The sequence below is a fragment of the Mytilus galloprovincialis genome, chromosome 1 (genome assembly GCF_965363235.1).
Source record: "Mytilus galloprovincialis chromosome 1, xbMytGall1.hap1.1, whole genome shotgun sequence".
NCBI lineage: Eukaryota > Metazoa > Mollusca > Bivalvia > Mytilida > Mytilidae > Mytilus > Mytilus galloprovincialis.
This window is the reverse complement of record NC_134838.1, coordinates 64,699,111-64,719,768: the sequence shown is the minus strand read 5'-3', so window position 1 is coordinate 64,719,768 and position 20,658 is coordinate 64,699,111. Positions and strand designations below refer to the sequence as shown.

Genomic DNA, 20,658 nt, shown 5'->3' with positions numbered 1-20,658 from the left:
CAACAAGACTATTTTCTATTCTACAATTACCCCCAAATTGGGAAAAGGGCTGTAGAGCGTTACCGAGTTTGAATATATCACTAAGCTATTTTAGTTTTATATTTATTTTTTATTTGTACAGAAAAGATGCTTATTCAGACCAAACCAATTTGTGTCTTCAAAAGACTGATCTGAAGTCGATGTGAATACCAGCTTGACTCAAACTCTAAACTTAAAACTATACTAGATCCCAATAAAGATATTTTGTATAGTGGTGTAGACTATATAAAGCAATCTATGGAATTGCGAAAATAAGGTCCACATTGGTCAATTATATACTTATAATATGTATATTATTAATATCAACTTGACTTGTTCATGTTGTTTAAAACATTTATCATGTATTATGTTTCTTGTCACTTGTGTATACTATGTTTGCTTTTAACCCGTTAGGGTTTTACTTTTTGCAATACAGTTTATTGATATACAATAAAGCAATGTACTGTACTTTATAAATATTTAATGCGATTTTTAAGAATTATTCAGAATTTATAATTCCTCCCTTTTCTTCAAATTATCTCATCAGTAGAATAATGATAAATTGAATACTTGTAAAACGATTATGCATGTAATATTTTAAATCATGGAAATATCACGGCGACACATGGTGCTCAATGCAGTTTTCTTTCATTCAAATGAAAATTTGTATGAAAAAATGTCAAAAGAGCATTTCGATTGATATTAAAATATGCAATACTTGTACTAAATTTTATGTTTATTATTGAAAAATATATTAATCTTATGAAAAATGCACGTATAAGAAGGACAGACAGAGTTAAAGAGTGTCAAATATTATTATTATTTTTTATAGTGGACGATTAATTATAACAGTAAGTGATGGTATACACTATAAAATCAGACGTGTTTTTGAAATAACCTTTAAAACATCGAGACGAATGGTTTAACATAAACAGAACAGACTAACCCATTGAATGTATTATTTTCCCTGAGGGAGTTGCAATTAAGTTTAAATACATTTACATGATTTATATATTGTAAATTTACAATCACAAAATAATATTTCGTCATGTACGTACCGAGTCACCAGCGTCAGGGTGAATTACATCCTTAGTCGTCGACCTTGAAGTTATAAATAAAATACAAGTACAAAGCTATATTATATATATATATATATATATATATATATATATATATATATATATATATATATATATAACAAAAAGATGTGGTATGATAGCCAATGATAAAATTCTGCATAAGAGCCGAAATGACAAAGGAATTAATAACTATAGGTCACCGTACGGAATTGTCATATTACAATTAAGGTCTTGAATTAGTGGACTTAATTTCTAGGCTCAATCAATCCTAAATGAAACGTATTGATGCGTTTGTCGATTCTTAACGTATTATTTTTGGTTATAACTTTTTGACTAAGTAGTTTGTTTGCATTGCAATCGATTAATGCAAAGATAGCCGAAGACACTTTACATATTGCTTTACCAGGTCCTTCTTTTTGAATTCTCTCAGTTTTAGTTTTAGCTTGATTTGTATCTTCTTGATGAATTTATTATATTTGAACATCGGTAACCTACTTTTGCCTCAATTCTACTCTCTGACTTTGCGAGACTCTTTTAGTTCAAGCAGCGTATTAGTATTTAGATTGACAATCCTACTTAATTTCAACGTTGTATCTATCAAAACTCACAGCTTTGAGGTCTCCAATTAAGAACAGCTGTATTTTTCTACGTTTGCAGTAAATGTACCTTTTATTAAAAGGCATTCAGGAAGATTAATATAAACATAATAGTAACCAGCACGATTTGAACAACATTTGCAGAGACTGAGATATTGGTAGTACTTAGATGGTAGGCATATTCATCGTCAGTCACTGTTAAGAATTCTAATAAACTGCCGTGTGTTGTTATACTCTTTATCCATCGTCATACACGGTTAGGAATTCTTACTAACTGCCATGTTATCTATCATCAAACACTGTAAGGAATTATAACTGACTGACGTATGTTGTTATACTCTTTATGTAAGGTTCTTGGTATTAGTTATGATGTGCCATAACTACGGATACAAGCTAAATAAATACTGTGTTATCATCTCAGTCAAGATTTTGTGATTTCGGAAAATGGTCTATCACTTTCCATCGAGATCAATATAAATAAAAAGAAATACTGTAAAAAAAAGTTTAGAACGCTATTAAAACTAAAAGGTTCTAATCAAAACGACCAAATTCGCCTAATCTAAACGACCTAATTCGTCCAATGCAAACGACTAAATTATCCTTAGATCAAGTTAAACTATACTTCCAAAACTTTATATATTTATAATATTTATGAATTAAGGAAGAGAGATTTTACCACTTTATTATAAGATCATCCTTGTTTTAAAAGTTTTTTAAGTCAAGAGAATATCAGGAAAATAAAGTTTTGTATCGAGATTGCTATTTTAAAAAGTATAGTTAAAACAAGAGAGGATGTGTGTCTATTTATTGGCGAGAAGAAATGATTACTTTTTTGTTACAATTTTTGTAACACTCAACTCATAAATGTGTGTCTTTTAAAGTGTGCATGTCTTTTTAATTAGTTTGCAGAACAAAAAAGACGCTACCAATCAAACATCAAGCTACCTAAACAAAACAGGTACAAGTTCTTTTTCACATGTTTTATCTGTTTTACTACATAGTTGACCGCGACCCAAGGAAAGTTGGTATAGTTATTGGTTAACGTCCTTCCAGAATCTCAAATAAACAAGTACATATACATGCTTTGTAACATTATAGATTTGTTATGTATCTTAGTATCTTTAATATGATCAAGGATGCAAATAATTCTTGTTACATTTATCATTGATATGTATACGTCGTTTATCATAAGATTAAAAGATTTTCCATGTATATAAGGATCTGTATGTCCTGGGACTTCATTTCATGTATTTTTCAATATTTGCCATTATCTCAATGTTCTGAGTGCCGAATGGTCTTAGTAGTCCAACTAATGTTTCACTATCCTTTCAACAAGGACGTTGACAGATGCACTCGACTCCAAACTTGATTGACTAAGATTGTCAGTTTTCTTCACGAAGTTCAGTGGTTGTCCACAGGAACGGCTTCCTCCGCCAATAAAAAACTGACCGACCCGAAATAGCACAATAGTGCTGAAAGTGGCGTTAAACACCAACCACTCAATCAATCAATATATATTCTCCATGTTTTAAGCAATCTGTTATTCTTTTACTTTATTCGTTATTGTCCAATTTATAATTCTTTAAATCCTAATCAAATCTACTGCATGTAGAAATTGTTTATAAATAATGAGAAAACATCCAATTATAGTTTAGATTCCAATTAATCAAATTGTTATCCAGCCTACCACAATGCTGTTAGATGAAAATTTACAAATGTGTTGCACATTTTACAAATATTTGTAATGGAGGTAATTCAGAACTAAGGAGTTATAAGTTACATTCTCAAAGTTGTCCGTACGATTCTTTACAAAAAGTTGAACCTTAATTTATGTTCTTCTGGTGAATTGTTTTATATTTGAACATTGGTTAACTACTTTGCGATTTAATTTGGTTGTTCCGCTGAGCAGGTCATAAAAAAGGATTTGGAAAATTGTAAGATGTAGTTTCACTGGTAGGCTTAAGGCTTAAAGCATGTTATCGAGATTTCAATACAGTTCCACAATGGCAGGAACCCTTTTTTTTTTGTTAAAGATGATGGCAAGATACACATGTTTCATTATTAATTTTCTCCTTTATCTATTTTTGTCTCTATTTCCAAGACAAAACTGTATTTTTTGCTGTCACATTTGATCTTTTTCCAAGTTTTTAATACAACCCACCACTGGTTATTTTATTTAATGACATATGTGTATTTTAAAATAATTGTGTTTCCTTTCTACGTAAATGTATGACGATAGTGTACTAATAACATGTAAAATATATTTAGCAACATTAAAAATACAGCGAACAAATGTTAATATAGAACGAGGAACATGTAGATGTCGTATGATTAGAAACAAAAAAATGAATAATTTGATAAGAGGAGACTTATATAAAAACGGAAAATACAACCAATACAATATAACATAATACTCTACAATTGTTTCTGAGATAACCATAATCATGATTTCAAGATTAAATATTTTGAAAGCTAAAAAGTGTGTAGCTTACATTACAAAATGACCGAATAAGAAAAGACACAAAATCAAACGTTAGACTATCAACAATATGAACGATCGGAAAACCACAGTCAAATTTCTAGCTTGTTACATGCATTTTCTGAGCAAATGGAGCTAAACTTGTCTTTATAGTTTACTATAAAAGCTCTCACTTGTATATTTACAGTAAATGTACAATCTATTCAAAGTCGATCAAGTCCCGAGGCAAGATCTGGAGTTGAATTTTAATTTTATATAGAATTTTAGGATACCACTGCTCTTGGATTTTGTACTTCATTTGGCTTTTCAAAAATTTTATTCGCAATTCCCTGATGATTCCTTTGTAGATGAAACGCGCGCCTGTCGTACAGTATCTAATGATGAGTTTATTTATTGACCTTCAAAATATGCGTCTGTTTTGTTTTGTTGTTCTGTTTAAAGATTGTACATTTGGTATCATAACTAGCCAAAACTATTTGAACAACTATTTGAGGATAATATATAATTATTATGTGTATTTCTTAAAATGTAGTCACAGCCATCGTCAATGTCAGTCAGCTATGATATCTCACTGGAAATAAGTCGTGTATAAATTACTTGAAATCTAGCAATTAACGTGACGTGCCACTTTTTTTATTTTATCTTTTTAAATATTTCAGATACTCTAATTAAAACTTTGAGGTAACTTATTTAGGCACATATACTTCCTTAAAAAACTTATAGAGAGCTTTTAATCGATCCTTAAAAAACTTAGACGTAAATTGACACAACGAATTTACTAGATATCAATCCTGTAGAAAAATAGCTTTTGTCATTTTATAAATTTGTACTCGGAACTAGATAAAATGCTGCCAATATAGAAACATCAATTGAGTTAGGAAATATATATCTCATCAAAACATAAATAAAATAAAACAAGCTATATGTATTAGAGAATTGATAAGAAGTAGTGGATTCGTAAACGATAATCAACGAGCGACTTTAGTCGCGAGTTGATTATCGTTTTCGAATCCACTACTTCTTATCAATTCTCTAGCTTAACCCATTTCTAGTAAAACGACTATCTGTTTCATCATCTGACACTAAATCAACGAAATTTCATTAAAATAATTTCGTATTTTGTCTTTTTTATTCTCGAATAGCTGGAAATGGTTAGATCCACACGGTTCACATTTATATTTAACTTGATATAAGTTTAATTTAACTTAAATCGGTTGTTATCTACCCTTATTAATTCCAGATTGTATATTTGTAAATAATTATTTCATTCAATGTTTAATCATTACAAATTTTTTACATTGATTAGATTTTAGTATTCATAATTTATTCAAAAAGATATATAATCATTGTACGGATTTTTTTGTAATCTTGTTTGGAAAGTTTAAATAAAATAGTTACCAACATTTGAAAACCTTAAATATTTAGATATATATATAGTATTTAGCAATCAAATGAGCAAGTTAGTAGTATTAATACAATTCAATTGATAAAGATGAAAAAAATTGATTGGATTTGCAATATATTTACAAACGGACTAAGATTATTTAAAATCTGAATAAGGTATAATTGCCACAATAAAACCACCTCACAGTTGATGACAAAATAAATACATTGATTGGTCTTCATTGAACAATAATATATAAATATTGTGTAAACTGGTTCGCTTTCATTATGTTTAGATTATTTCAACGTTATTACATTTGGCATCCATCTTCAATCATTAAATAAACTAGTAATATTTGTAGTACGCATTCTGAAACCCAATCAGAATTGCTCATGCTACAAATGTACAATATATAAGTATGTCAGTTTTAAAAATTGTCTTGTAATCTGTTCATAGCCGTGATCGTCTAGTCGTTGGCACAGAAAGAAACAACTTGAATACCAACAGTACCAAGTTCAAACCTAGGACCGGGAATATTTTTTTTTCATTTTACTTTTTTTCTCTACCAAAATACTTTTTTTAATCTGAGAAGTATTTATATTTCATTTTTCATAACAAGTTGACGATTTTGTTTCTGGTTTTAGAGTCAAAGAAGTAGTTTTACAGTTGTAGCTTATCACAATTTATTCACATTAGAGACAGTTAAATGTTGATGTATATTTGGAAATTTATAATCAAACAAACAAAAAGTGATGGTATGATAGCATTATAATACTAATTCCAAAAGTAAAAATTTGTTATGATGAAAAGGGGAACCCTTGTACGTTAAAAGTGATAAGTGTAATGTGTACATGGATGTTTATTTTATAAAGGAACTGTACTAATAAGTAATGCTTACAATTCCTTGATTGTATGGGGTTATTTATCTTATTATATATCAAAAAGACATAAATACAGTTTATTGACATGTATTGACCAATATACGCTTTAAGAGTGATATTAGAATATTCTTTTATATAAGCGCTCGTGGTCTAGTGGTATCATGCATAGACTACAATCTTCACTGACGAAAATACGCGCGGGTTCGAACCTTTCATCTGTCACTCGTTTTTAAGAGGATTACATTTCGCAAGTTAAAAGCTTAAAGTTATGACATAAGTTATCTTAAGTTAACATGGTAGTCAGTGGATTCTTAAAAAATTATCCACTGTTAGAACAATAGACTGACGTCAGAGAAATGGGTTAATATATTTAGAAAACATAATATCAGTATAGTCTCAATCAAATGTTACAAGAAGCTTTTGAGTAAAGTTCATTTATACTTTACTCGGAATAAGTGATGACAGCTAATAACAGAATAGGCAATACATTTACTAATTTCAAGGGAACAAAGCTGTACCACAGTAGTAATTCATAAGAAGATGACGAACAACTTTTAAAAAAAATAAATAAACTGTTAACCTGTCGAAGAATAAAAAGATATGTATCTCAACAAAATGCAAAGCTATAACTGTATTGATGTATCAGAAAATTAAAAAAAAAAAACAATCTTTAAAATCAGTCAATCCCATTTCAAGTACTAGATAAAACTGGTTTCTATAACAATTAAAATAATCTTTAGAACCAAGAACAAGGACTCTTTCTCATCTTGATCTGTTATTTGAAGTTTTTTTGTTTTAATTATATTCAGTTGCATGTGTAATATTTGATTAATTTTTGCATATTCTAATTAAGTTTAATGACAATAACGAGTATAAAATCTAAATAAATAAAGTAGGATCTGATTTTGAACTTTGATGTAATGTAGTGTCGCCACCACGGAAACAATCTTAATAACGAGACTATATCCTCTGAGTTATGATGTACATTTTTTGTTATGAATTCAGTTTTGATTTGTGACCCGGATTTGTTTCAGTCAAATCGATTTATAACTATTGAACAGGGGTATACTACTATTGCCTTTATTTCTGACTGTTTTGTTGCACTGATTTAATTCTTCATGATGTTCAGTTGTTCTTGATTAAATACATAAACTAGTGCTAAAAGAACAACAACAAAAAAAAAACATTCTATCACAGGTATTATTTTAACTCTGTCATGTTTTTTATTTTGATTTTGATTTGTATATGGTGTATTAGCGGTACAAGTATCTATTTCCTTGTTAGATAATTCATCTTTATTAACAGATTATAACTATAAATACACATTTACATTATGTTATCTTTATACTTATTTTTTTGTAGATTATGACTTGCAGGTATATTTGTAAGAGATATATATCACTGTTTCTTTTTATCTCCAGTCATCCTACGTTTCCTGAGACATCAACAAACGACATTGTGTTGGCGGATATTTATTTTTTTCTCACTGTCAAGCGGATATATCATTTCATGTAATTACCAGTTTTAACAATAAAAATGTTAATTATCACTTACTTGTATCTAAATTATGTAGTCCTAAATCTGACATGATTTTTTTTATGAACATTAATCCTTTTATTCGTCTTTTTCAATACAAGCGTTCCTTTAAATGTTTAAAATAAAAAAAAATGTTTAGTTGGGTAAAGTGTACCGGTAATACTTTTACATAAGGGCATCATTGATAAATGTTTCCTAATTGAGAGCAGTTTAATAAGTGTCTCTTAAACAACACTTTTAAATTCCAGTTCCTATATGCTATGCTAGTACTGTTACTAGCATAACCTTATTGAAAATTTATTGTGCGTATTCCTCTTCGAATATATACAGAAACTAAGGTTTCAATTCCCCCAGGCAATGTTTGCTATATATATGTTGAGCTATATTTTAGATATTTTTGGTTTATAGCTCTTCAACATCCTTGGTTTTCAAATATTTCAGCTGTGAGCGTTCCTGGTGAAGGTAAATTCAAAAATCGGTTCGGACGCATGAAATGTGTAACTTGTTTTCATTTTTTTTTTCAAACTCAATTCTGTTCATTGTTTTATTAACAAATAAACATTGCCTTCAAATCTGTTAAGACTATCCTTTTCGAAACAAAATTTGTCATGTTTCTTTTCATCAAAACTGTAATTTAACATTGCAAATAATCTCAGTAACTGAAAGAAAGTATGCATCTTCAGACATAGAAATCATTGTGTATTATTGAACATATTTGTGTTTAAATTCCAATTCAAAAATAAGTTATATTGAAAAAGTAAATCGATAATAATCCTAAACAAATACAAAAAGACAGCAAAACTATAATTGTTTATGATCAGCAAAACTATAAGTACTGTCAATATCTTCATTACGACGTCTCAAGCAATGATCGAGTATCGAGTATAAACGATCGTTCCCATGAGCTTTTGAAATTACTTATGTTTGCCCTGTTAAGAGAGCTAAAATTACTGAAGTCGTGCTTATACGGAAGCATTAGCTTTTTGGTGGATTGTACCTTTGGGGACGATATCGATATTATTCTAGCAGCGGTTGAGACCAAGTGTTAGACAAAATGCAAGCATACCATTTAAAGCGAGATAACTCTATCACATATGGATAAGATTTTTTTAATATCATGTTAAATCATAAAAAAAAATTATTTGTTTTAATTTACAACATATCAGTAACCATTACTTGAAATTTTATCATTGAAAAAGAAATATATCAAGAAAGTATAATTTTACTCGATTTTAAAGGACTTTGCTCGTTCTTGTTTTAAAGACTTCATTATTCTGAATGCAGATGCTAGCATTTTATATTCTAACCTTGTAATCAATTGATTTCATGCTGACACGATTTAGGTGATTTTAGAAGCACATATTGTGTCATAATCATCAATGATTTAAAATTATATGAAAGATTTTGTTTATCGAAGTTCATGATTCGATTGTGTGATAGAGTTATCTCGCTTTACATGGTATGTGAAATTGACGATATTATTTAATCTTTGAAACCTGATATTATAAAGATGCTTAATTTCTCTTTGACAACATATTTGTTACGTTTGGAGGATCATTCATGTAGATTTCAACAAACTATCTGCATTCCCATGGGAACCAATTGTGCCTCTCTTCTTGTCGACTTATTTCTTTATTCTTATGAAGCTGAATATTATACAGAAACTTCTTAGGAAGAAAGAAAAGAAGTTAGCAATGTCCTTTAACTTTACATTCGGCTATATAGATGATGTTCTCTCATTAAATAATTTAAAATTTGGTGACTAAAAGGATACTACAGTTAAGGGCATACGATACAGTTCAGGGGCGTAGCTAGAGTAAAATGAAGTGCACGCTTGTACCGCCGAGCGGAGCGAGGCGAAAAAATTTTGGGACTATTTTATGCTAAAAATATTTTTTTTTTGGTTTTCGGTCAAAGGAGGGTGAAAAGAGTTGCTACATAAACAAAGAACTTATAGACAATTCAAGAATGCACAGGTAAATTATGGTAACATGAATAAAAAAGCAACAATTTTTTGTTAGACAGAATATATTCAGAATTGTCCAAAATCTGCTCTTCGGGTCTTTTCAGAAACGAACTTTTCCATTACCTTGTCAATATCAACATTGAAATCCCGATGGATATGCATTAATGCCAGCGATGATAATCTGTCGTTACTCATGGTTGATCTTACATACGTTTTCAACCGACGAAGTACACTAAACGATCTCTCCGCGGTAGCACTTGTTACCGGCATTGTCAACATGATACTTAAAATAGTATCTATAGAAGGATACAGCACTGGGCTTACCGCATCGAGTGTCTCACACAGTGAGGTTGGCATCTGATCGCGAGGTGTGATACACCATCGTGTTCGCCATCGAGCGACCTCCCGTTTAAATTCATCTAGATTACATGTCAGGTCGTCCAGGTATGTTTCAAACAGTGTTGTGATTTGATCGTTTGTTACGTGTTCTACAACACGAGGAAGTAGATACTGTGCGAAAAATCGATTTTCGGACGATATTAGACGCGACTCGAGTTCCATTATCATGTGGTCTATGAATGGAAAATACAATGACACTTTCCAATATTGTTTTGGCGTGTTTGCCGGGTGATTGGCCCTGGTTGTCTGTCGGCCGCATCGCCTCGGCATATTTTCCACAATATCAAATGGTTCCGATAAATCTAACGCTGATTGGTAAATTTCATTCCAAACAGCTTCATCGCTGCGTTCGGCCCGTAACATCTCTATAACTGTTCTACATTCTTTCGTAGCCTCTAACAGATCACATTCTATACCTTGCAGATATTTCGATAGATATACCGTGCTCTGTAAAATGTGCTCCGAAACTACTAGAGCAATTACAAATTCAAATCTGGTAATAGAGGCAAGGTACTGTCCGGCTTTGTCATCTCCATTTTCTCGCAATCGTTCCAATGCATGAACCACCACCGGAAACGATGTTTTAAAAGTGTAAAGCGCGTCGGCTCGACTGGTCCATCGTGTTTCGCAAAGGGTTCGCAATTTGGTCCGCTTGTCCATATTTTCTTTTGTAGTTGCATCGGAGTCCAACTCTTGGTAAAATGCTTGAAGTTTTTTCGATGAATAATCGAACGAAAAGGCAACTTCCTGTACGGTCGACATTACATTTCTAACCGATGTATCTTTACAACTATGGACTATGGCCAAATTCAAGCAGTGAGATTTACAATGAACATACATAGCACCCGGAACCATTTCACATATTCTTGCTTGAACCCCTTTATATTTACCAGACATATTGGCGGCCCCATCATAGCCTTGTGCCCTCATATTCATGGTAATGATGTCTGCACTGATCAGAGTTTCAATCAAAAGTTCCGCCAAATGCTCACCTGTAGTGCTGGTGGCCATCACGAAATCTAGAAAGTCTTCCTTAATAGATATTTTGTTTGTGATAGTGTCTCTCTCCAAGTAGCGTAGACATACAGATACCTGTTCACGGGTTGATGTGTCAGTTGTTTCGTCTGCGATTAATGTGAAAAATTTACTATTGTTGCAGTTTTCAACTATCGATGTGCGAATTTGATTTCCGATTATGTTTATTATTTCGTTTTGAATATCAGGGGACGTATATTTTGCCCTGCGACTACTGTTTGCTAAGTGGTCCCTTAAAATGTCGTCGCCCTGTGCCTTTGAGTTTAATATTGCAAAAAAGTTACTAAGCTCTGGTGTGTGTCCACGTATTGCAATATTTTGTTTCCCGCATAACAAAAGTGTCTCAATAATTTTCAACAGAACATGACGATTTTTAAGAACTTGTGTCTTTTTGAATTCAGAAAGTTTGTATATGATTGCTTCATCAGCAGAATCTTTTGAATGTATGTGTACAAAGTTATCTGCCATTGCCTGGTATTGAAAGTGTGGAGAACCTTCCCTGGTATGGCGCTTTATGAAGCAAGACAAATTGGACCAATCTGTAACTTTATTAATAAAAAGTTTCTCTTTTGCTTCTTTTCGACCAAAAAGCACACAAGGGCCACAGTATAACGCATCCTCAGAGACTGAATAGCGCATCCAGCTATTTTCCAACAACCATTTAGCCGAAAGGCGACGACTGTTTTTACCTATTTCCCTGTAAAAAATGACGATTATTAAGTTATTAAATTATGTAAATTTATTATATAGGGTCTATTATATATATATCTGCGCAAAGTAAGCCAACATACTCCCCCCCCCCCTTTTTTAAAAAAAAATTAAATCCCTGTATAAATATACGGTTTGCCGGAAATAAGACGCGTTTCTCATGTTGAGTTAATTTTTACCCGGGGAACGAAGAACTAAGATAGATTCGGGTTGAAACGCGGGTTCAAACGTTGCAATTTACACAGACTATCTCATTCTGGGTCTGTTATCAATTTAATTTACGACGTGTGAACCTTTTGAAATTGGCTGTTTTTCGGACAGTTGATGGATTTTCATAACCACTAAAAAATTTGCCGGTATACTATTGGACACAATTTGAAAGTCATTTCGCATACCCCATATAATTTGAAGGGTTACACCTTGCATATGATATAATTTTTACACAATTAAAGTGATTTTGAACAATAAAAACGCAACATACCTCGCCGGGAAGTCATAATTATTTACATCATTCCAGTTGGATGTTAGTAACTGCATCTTAACTTCTGTAATCTGCAAGTTAGAATCGTGAAGACTTGACATGTCTGGGTACGGAGGTGTGTTGGCTTTGCCTTTGGAGGTGACGGCCAAAACTGAGCTGCAGCTTGCAGTTGCATTGTCACTCTCAAACTCTGGCAAGGATTGTTGGGTTATGGGTTCATCTGAAGAATCTTTCGTTTCTGTTGAAACGGGTTTGGTAAAAAAAACTGTCAATAGTTTTCCATTTAGACTTTTCACCTTTTTTGTTACGTTTCGACGCCATGCCGTGTTCAACGCCGGAAATGTAACGTTCGTATATACCAGAAACAATAACGGATAATGATGATAAGTCCGGAATGTACTTCATGATTTATAGAAAACTTTCAGTTTGAAACCAAATAGATATAGGAAGATGTGGTGTGAGTGCCAATGAGACAACTCTCCATACAAATAACAATTTAAAAAGTAAACCATTATAGGTTAAAGTACGGCCTTATCAATGCCGTTATTTAATGACGTTTCATCAAGTAAAAAAAAAACATCATAAAATTGAGAATGGAAATGGGGAATGTGCCAAAGAGACAACAACCCGACCATAGAGCAGACAACATCAGGAGGTCACCAACAGGTCTTCAATGCAACGAGAAATATTCCCGCACCCGGAGGCGTCCTTCAGCTGGCCCCTAAACAAATATATACTAGTTCAGTGATAATGAATATCTGTTTTTCCTTTTAACATTTTATTCATAATTTTTTTTTTTTTTTTTTTTTTGCACGACGAAACGATGTGCACGCAACTGCGTGTTGGCGTATAGGGAGCTACGCGCCTGCAGTTACAGGAGAGGTAATGACGTTGCTAACGTAAATTGTTATTTTCGCGACGTCAAACTATGACTTGTCGGGAAAAGATACATTTTTGACTGTTTTTTATCATTCAAACTTATTTAACTTGAAAACGAGTTCATGGTCCCCTCTTTTTCAAAGTGCCATTTGTTTTGATTACGCGAGAAGATTATTTGATAAATATACAGCAAAAAATTATGTTTTTTTTTACATTCATGAACATTTGATAAATGTGAGTTATTTCTGAATAAAAAATGTATAAATTTTTAGGATACTTATAAAATACAGAAATTACTTATTATTTAACAAAAAACAATTTGTGTTTATCTTTTAAAACAAAAAAGTTATGTCTTTCTTTCGAAAGGGAAAATACGGGTCACAAATCCGAATTTTGAGCAAATATATACAAAATTTCGACCTCATTTTACTCAAAAAGTAGTACATGAAGGTATATTTTTTATTACATATTTGATTTAATCAGGTAAAAAATAGTCTATATGGAAATTTTTATCAAAAAGTATAAATACGGGATCAAAACTGCATCGTATGCCCTTAAGTCTGTCTCATATCTTGACTTACATCTAGAAATTGAAAATAAGGGTCGGTTGAAAACAATAATAAAAAAAAAAAATGATGAGCGCCTGCACACAGCGTACAGCATCTCCTAATTGATACGATATTCCCGTGTTTTTTTTTCCTATCATAATTTCCTTGATAGAGGGTTGCTGCTCACTATGACAAGGAAGCTATTAAACCAAGAGGTCCAAATGGTGAACTTGAAATCATCCCTTCATAAATTTCATATATCAGAAACTGTATGAGGCAAGCTTCAGAGGCGAATACAGCCATTTATCGTGGTGGGTCCAAACCCGGAACAAAAAGGGGGGGGGTCCAACCATATGTCCCCATTCAAATGCATTGATCGTCAAAAATATGGGTTTCAATCCCTTGAACTCCTCCCCCTCGATCCGCCACTGGGCTTTAACATGCACCAGTGTTTGTCATTTGAAGAATTAAATCACTTAAACTCTATCCTCATAAGTCATCCAACATAAACATAAGAAGATGTGGTATAATTTCAATGAGACTCTCTACAATAAACGAAAATGACGAAAATTTACAACTACAGGACATTGTACGGCCTTCAAGAATGAGATAAATTCATACCGTATACAAAGCTTGTTTCAAATTGAGAAAATCTCATTTACTTTTATGAAAGAATCATGCGTATTATCAGGAATGCACTACATCTGCCATTTTGGACGTTGTTGTTTTCATTTGACACAAGAATGATAATGACAGATGTTCAGTCGTTTAATTGTTTACAAAACGTCCGATGGAAATTGACCTTATGCAAATGGATACCTGCCATTATCAATGCATCTGTTAACTTAATCCTTATGCAAAGTCTGTAAATAAACTCATCATAGATACCAGGACTAAATTTTGTATCTGTTTGGAAATTGAGTTGATTTAGAACCCTTTTTAACAGACTAAAATTATCTTATATATATCGAATGTTAATGTTCTTATACATGTACATGTATACGTGCGCTTGCATATAAGGTCGATTTCTATCCGACGCAGCTCAGGCAAATATATGAACAGCTAGGATGACATTATCAAACTTTAATCATGATAAAACAAATACAATGTTGATTAAACGCAAGTGGACTCTAGAAAAAGCGCCAATGAAACTTTGTTTAATAGCGCAGGCAAATTTCCTTAAATTAAAATCCATAAAAAAAAACACAAACTTGTAAATATATGCATTATTCAATGTTGCCCTGAGCATATAACTATATCTGATTGTTTATTTTTAAAAGTAAGTTTGTACTTTTACATATTCGTGATGAAAATTGACATACAGCCTAAGGATTTGTTCACCTTTGTCTATCATTTGCAGTTGAAATCTTGTTTATATACTATTACTGTACTAAGAAACCGGAAAAACTGTCATTGCCTTCAGATATGGGCAATATATACATATATATTGTTTTACAATGCATTTAAATTGTCTGAAGTCAGGCTTTGTCGTATGACAAAGCATATTAACAGATATATGATATCATGTATATAAATACCAACCAGTAAAACATAAACTTTCCAATAATATTTGAAGGGGATGACGTTTTTATACTTCTTATTAGACGTATAAGCTTTCGTGAAACGAAAAGAATATTGTTTGAGTCTTCTCACATCAGGCTAAAATATAATTATTTGTGGTGGAGACTAGTGTATCAAAGGCATGATTTCGAATCCCATTGTCACATACCCGTAGCCAGGGGGGTTCGGGGGGGGGGGGGGTTCGGACGACCTCCCTTTTGAAATCAAAAAAGCACTGTTAAAGTCAACGTTTTGTTCAAATTGTGACTGTTAAAGTCGAGTTCATGAGTCCAACGACCCCCCCCCCCCTTTTGGAAATTCCTGGCTACGGGCCTGTGTCACCTCTAACACTGCTGGGATTTATTTTCAGACTGACATGGGGGCCTCGCATATTTTTATATTAATTCTGTTTACTACTATCTAATAGGTTTGTTAACTTGATATTACCATGGAAGTTATATATTGGCTAAAATAAAAATTTAGAAATTAAGGACCCAATCCAAATCCTCATGGAACACAAAAAAAAATAAGTTTTTAAGAACAGTTTCCAAGGATATATATTTATGTTTTAATTTTCTTTTTTTTTTTGCACAGGCACTTGTCTCAGAAATTTTTTTTCCTATATACACGTGTTATATCAGGGTATATAGGAAAAAAATTCTGAGACAAGTGCCTGTGTTTTTTTGGTATGAGTGTGTGTAAAATAGCAAACATAAAATTAAAATAAAAAGCGACTCCAGAGTATATCGATCTTTCCTGAAACTGGGAACACTATATATCTAAATAAGTTTTTGAATTTCCCGCTCTCTATCATGTATGGGATTTCTTACTTATTTTTAGGTTAGGACAACGTCATTTCCAGAATCTTCTGGAAACACCGGAAACGTCTAGACTAATTTTGCGCAGTCGCAGATTGACTTACAAAATCGGTAAAAACGACAGATTTACCTGGCAAAAACAGTTGGCAAAATAGGTTTGTTATGTGACATTCGAGTTTCTTCTTTCGTTAAAAATTATCAATGATGGGAAAGGACTATTACAAAATTCTTGGTTTAGCCAAGACCGCAACTGAAGATGAAATTAAGAAAGGATATCGAAAAATGGCTTTGAAATATCATCCAGACAAAAATAAATCACCAGGTGCTGAGGAAAAATTCAAGGAGATTGCAGAGGCATATGATGTATTGAGTGACAAAGACAAAAAGGAAATATATGATAAGTACGGTGAAGACGGTTTGAAAAACGGGCCATCACAGAGTGGGGGACCCGGAGGCCCTGGAGGAACTTACCACTACGAGTTCCAGGGTGACCCAAGAGAAACCTTTAAAATGTTTTTCGGTGACAATGACCCTTTTGCCAGCTTTTTCGGTGGCGGAGGAGGCCAGCCTGGTGGACCTGGGGCACGTGTGTTTCATTTTGGACCAGGTGGTGGTGGTCATCATGAAAATATGGATATAGACGATGATCCTTTCGGTGGTGGATTTCATGGATTCCCAGGGTCAGGGGGACAAGCTGGTTTACCCAGAAGGAAGAGAAAAGATTCAGCAGTTGTTAGAGAACTTCCTATAGCTCTGGAAGATATCTGTAAAGGGACAACGAAAAAACTTAAAATTACAAGGAAAGTGCTCAATGCTGATGGTCGATCAACAAGAAACGAAGACAAAATATTGACAATAGATATAAAGCCCGGATGGAAATCTGGGACAAAAGTGACATTTCCTAAAGAAGGAGATCAGACTCCAAACAATATACCAGCAGATGTTGTGTTCATAATTAAAGACAAACCACATCCTTCTTTTACCAGAGATGGTTCTGATATCAAATATAAAGCAAAGATTACACTACGAGATGTAAGTATATAATACATGTAATTGAATTTGATGCAGAAGTGTATTGAAAATAAGTATAATGTTCTATTTGTCTTATGGTATGGGTTTTACTCATTGGTGAAGGCTGTAATGTAAAATATGTCATTTTGGGATTTCTGACCTAATTTTAGGGACATACATTTGTATGTACACAGAAGAACTAGGTCATATTCAGAATCTTCTGGAGAATTCAGGAAACAGAATCATATTTTAGTTTTGACTTTCTGTGTCAGTGCATGCATGGCAATCATAATATTTCACAGCTGATTGCAATTGAATTGTCAGTAAGACTGCAACCCAACAACAAAGCTAAACATGCTAAATGATCCTCATAGCTATTTTAGAATCTGACTTGAACATTTGCATGTCTGTCTACTGTAAATATATGATTGGCAGACCACAACAATGTTTATCTTTGGAAAGTCATGTACATGCATGTACATTGTATGTAATTCATGCAGTTTTCAACAGTGTCATAGTTAATTTTCATAATAACAAACTGCTGAGTGATCTTTTGTTACAAACATAAAAGTACTAAACTACATGTACCCTTAAAATATCAGTGCCAATCGAAGACGTGCAAATTTGTATTCTGCCTATCCACAAACCAAACAGCATAATGGAATAAGAGCAAAGACTTTTAGAGTTAGTGGCTAGAGACAGAATTATGCCAATCCATCATCTGAAATCCCAAATTTAATGTGTAATGATGCTTGAAATATATATTTTGATGTATTGCATGTTCCTGCATAATGATGACATTGTGATATGTTAGATGCAACGCTTTAACCTTGCAGTCACATGCATATTATGCAAGCAACACTTGTGCGAATAATATTCCTATGCCCCAAAAACTATTTTTGATTCCTGTCTCCTTAAGCAATTTAAGGCCCAGCAAAATAATTAAACTTGATTGGACCTGTGTTGCTGTCGACATGCTTAGTGGCGGATCCAGAACTTTTCATTAGGGGGGACCAGCTGACTGACCTAAAAGGGGGGGCACTCCCATCAAGCTTCAGTTATTCCCTATATAATTAAAACCAAATTTTTCAGACGTAAGGGGAGGCTCCCCCCCCCCTCCCCCTGGATCGGCCTATGATGCTAGATATGAAAAAGGGGTTGTATTGTTTGATACATATATGTATGTAGGTAAATCAATTTACAATCAAGGTTTATATACATTTTGTACATCTAATTGTATTTGAAAAAAAGTGCTCGACTGGTTTTTACAGGGGAAAAAGTCCTGACTTCATTGCTTGTTCAAAAATGACAAGAATCTTAAGGGTCATGACATGCAAGAGGGTAGGGTACATGTACAAAATTATTGTACATGTACATGTAGGTGAACATGGATTTTTTTTAAGAAGCCAAACAATGCTCTGACAGTTTGTATAAAACCTTGCAGAAAAAAACCCATCTTTATAATGTCAATGAATTTTGTATATATTGTATATATAATATATATAATAATCCAAGAGTAAACTATGAAGATCAATTCAAGAGTAAACTATGAAGATCAATTCAAGAGGAAACTATGAATTCTTGGACTTTACAAGAGTAAAATCATATTTTATTATCAAATACATGTAAGCCGTAAAGGCCCATACTTTAAGGGACATGTAGAGAATACATGTACTGTAAAGGAAAAAGAACATTGATTCAATATCATTGATATATATATTTCATACATAAAATTTAAATACACAATTACCATGATTACAATTATTTACAATTACTGAATAAGTCTGTTTTACAGCCTTCATCATGTTCATGCTTAACTTTTGAGTCCAAAAGGCAGAAGCTCAATTTTTTAAACATTTTATTTGGATTCTGTTGCTTGTAGAGAAGAATTTTACACTTCGAATTACAAGCCAATGCTGTTGGACTTGTGGTTAAGCCTGAAGACTGGTATATTACATGTATATTAAAACCCTTGCTTTATAGACAGAAATTCAAATATGAGTTAAAATCTTACATGCTTATTGTACACGCTTATTCTTGACTTGTAAATTAATGAGGTTATATTTTTTTTCAGTCCTTGTGTGGAGCCACATTACAGATACCAACCATTGATGGTAGGAGGATACCATTGCGTTTAACGGAAGTGATAAAACCAAACTCTGTCAAAAGAATTCAGGGAGAAGGACTTCCACTACCTAAACAACCCTCAAGGAGAGGGGACTTAATTATAGAATTTGACGTTACTTTCCCTAGTCAATTGTCGCAAAGTGCTAAAGAAATTCTTTCAGACTGTCTACCACGATCATAGAATATTAATTATTTAATTATCGTTATTAATTAGAAGCTGTGAAATCAACAAGTCATTGTTCGAGGAAAACTGTGTCAAAACTTTGTGTCGATGAACTTGAAACATTCTCATTTTCTATGTACTAGAATTTTATCATCTTTAAAAAGCTATGATTCTAGAAAAAAGTTGGTAGTGTTATCATTGGTTATCATTGTTTATGATTATTTATCTAGACAAGATGTACAAACCTAGCTACAGGGTATAAGATAAGTTTTGTAGGTGTATTTTTCATGTTCTTTGGAGCGCAGCCAGTTAAGTAGTGCGATGATTCATGCATGTATTTACATTAATACTTTGTACCTATACAAAAGAATCAGAAGTTAAGAAGCCATGATTAATTAGAACATCATGAACTGGTTTGTAGGGGGAAGTCCAGTTGTGATATAAATAGACATAATTGTGACTGTAATGAAAAGAAAGTTTAACATGCATGCAGGATTAATTTATTACTTTAACATCAGGATGTACATGTAAACTGTAACAAATACAGGAAAAAAATCAGGATAGGGCCATGTAATATATGTGTTAAATAATAAATACATTAATTCTCATCTTATTTCTTTTATTTCCTTTTTTTTTTTGCTTTTTGAAAAGGGTCTAAAAGTGCTTATTGAAATTAAAAATTTAATGTATAACTGTACAAGTATAAAAAAATGTATTTTGTCCAATTCAATATTTTATATTTCATATTGTATTGTATGATCTGCCATTGTAATATATTTCTTTTACACAAGGAGTAATTCTTTTTGGGAGTTTAAATTACACATGTTACATGTATCTATTGTGTGTTGACCGATTTACAAATTTTGTATCAAGCTGTTCTTTCCCCTAAGGCCAAAAAAGATAACATTGTCATATTGTTAGTTTCTTGTTATAGAACTTTGAAAAAGTTTAATTGTTATACAAATGTAAACACAATTAAGTCTGACAGGT

At 32.4% G+C, this 20,658-nt stretch overlaps 1 protein-coding gene across 1 annotated transcript; it reads left to right on the top strand.

The window, feature by feature from the left end:
* The first annotated feature begins 16,458 nt into the window (after nucleotides 1–16,458).
* Nucleotides 16,459–20,276, top strand: LOC143081572 (dnaJ homolog subfamily B member 4-like). The gene is made up of 2 exons (XM_076257373.1): nucleotides 16,459–17,399; nucleotides 19,453–20,276. The coding sequence occupies exons 1-2, from the start codon at nucleotides 16,569–16,571 to the stop codon at nucleotides 19,684–19,686; spliced, it is 1,065 nt and encodes a 354-aa protein (XP_076113488.1). The 5' UTR covers nucleotides 16,459–16,568; the 3' UTR covers nucleotides 19,687–20,276.
* The last annotated feature ends 382 nt before the right edge of the window (nucleotides 20,277–20,658 follow it).

Bases quoted from the DNA above. Each gene is read 5' to 3' on its own strand.
- LOC143081572 (XM_076257373.1), top strand. From the start codon at position 16,569: ATGATGGGAAAGGACTATTACAAAATTCTTGGTTTAGCCAAGACCGCA. The intron at 17,400-19,452 runs GTAAGTATATAA...ATTTTTTTTCAG, and splicing joins CAAAGATTACACTACGAGAT to TCCTTGTGTGGAGCCACATT.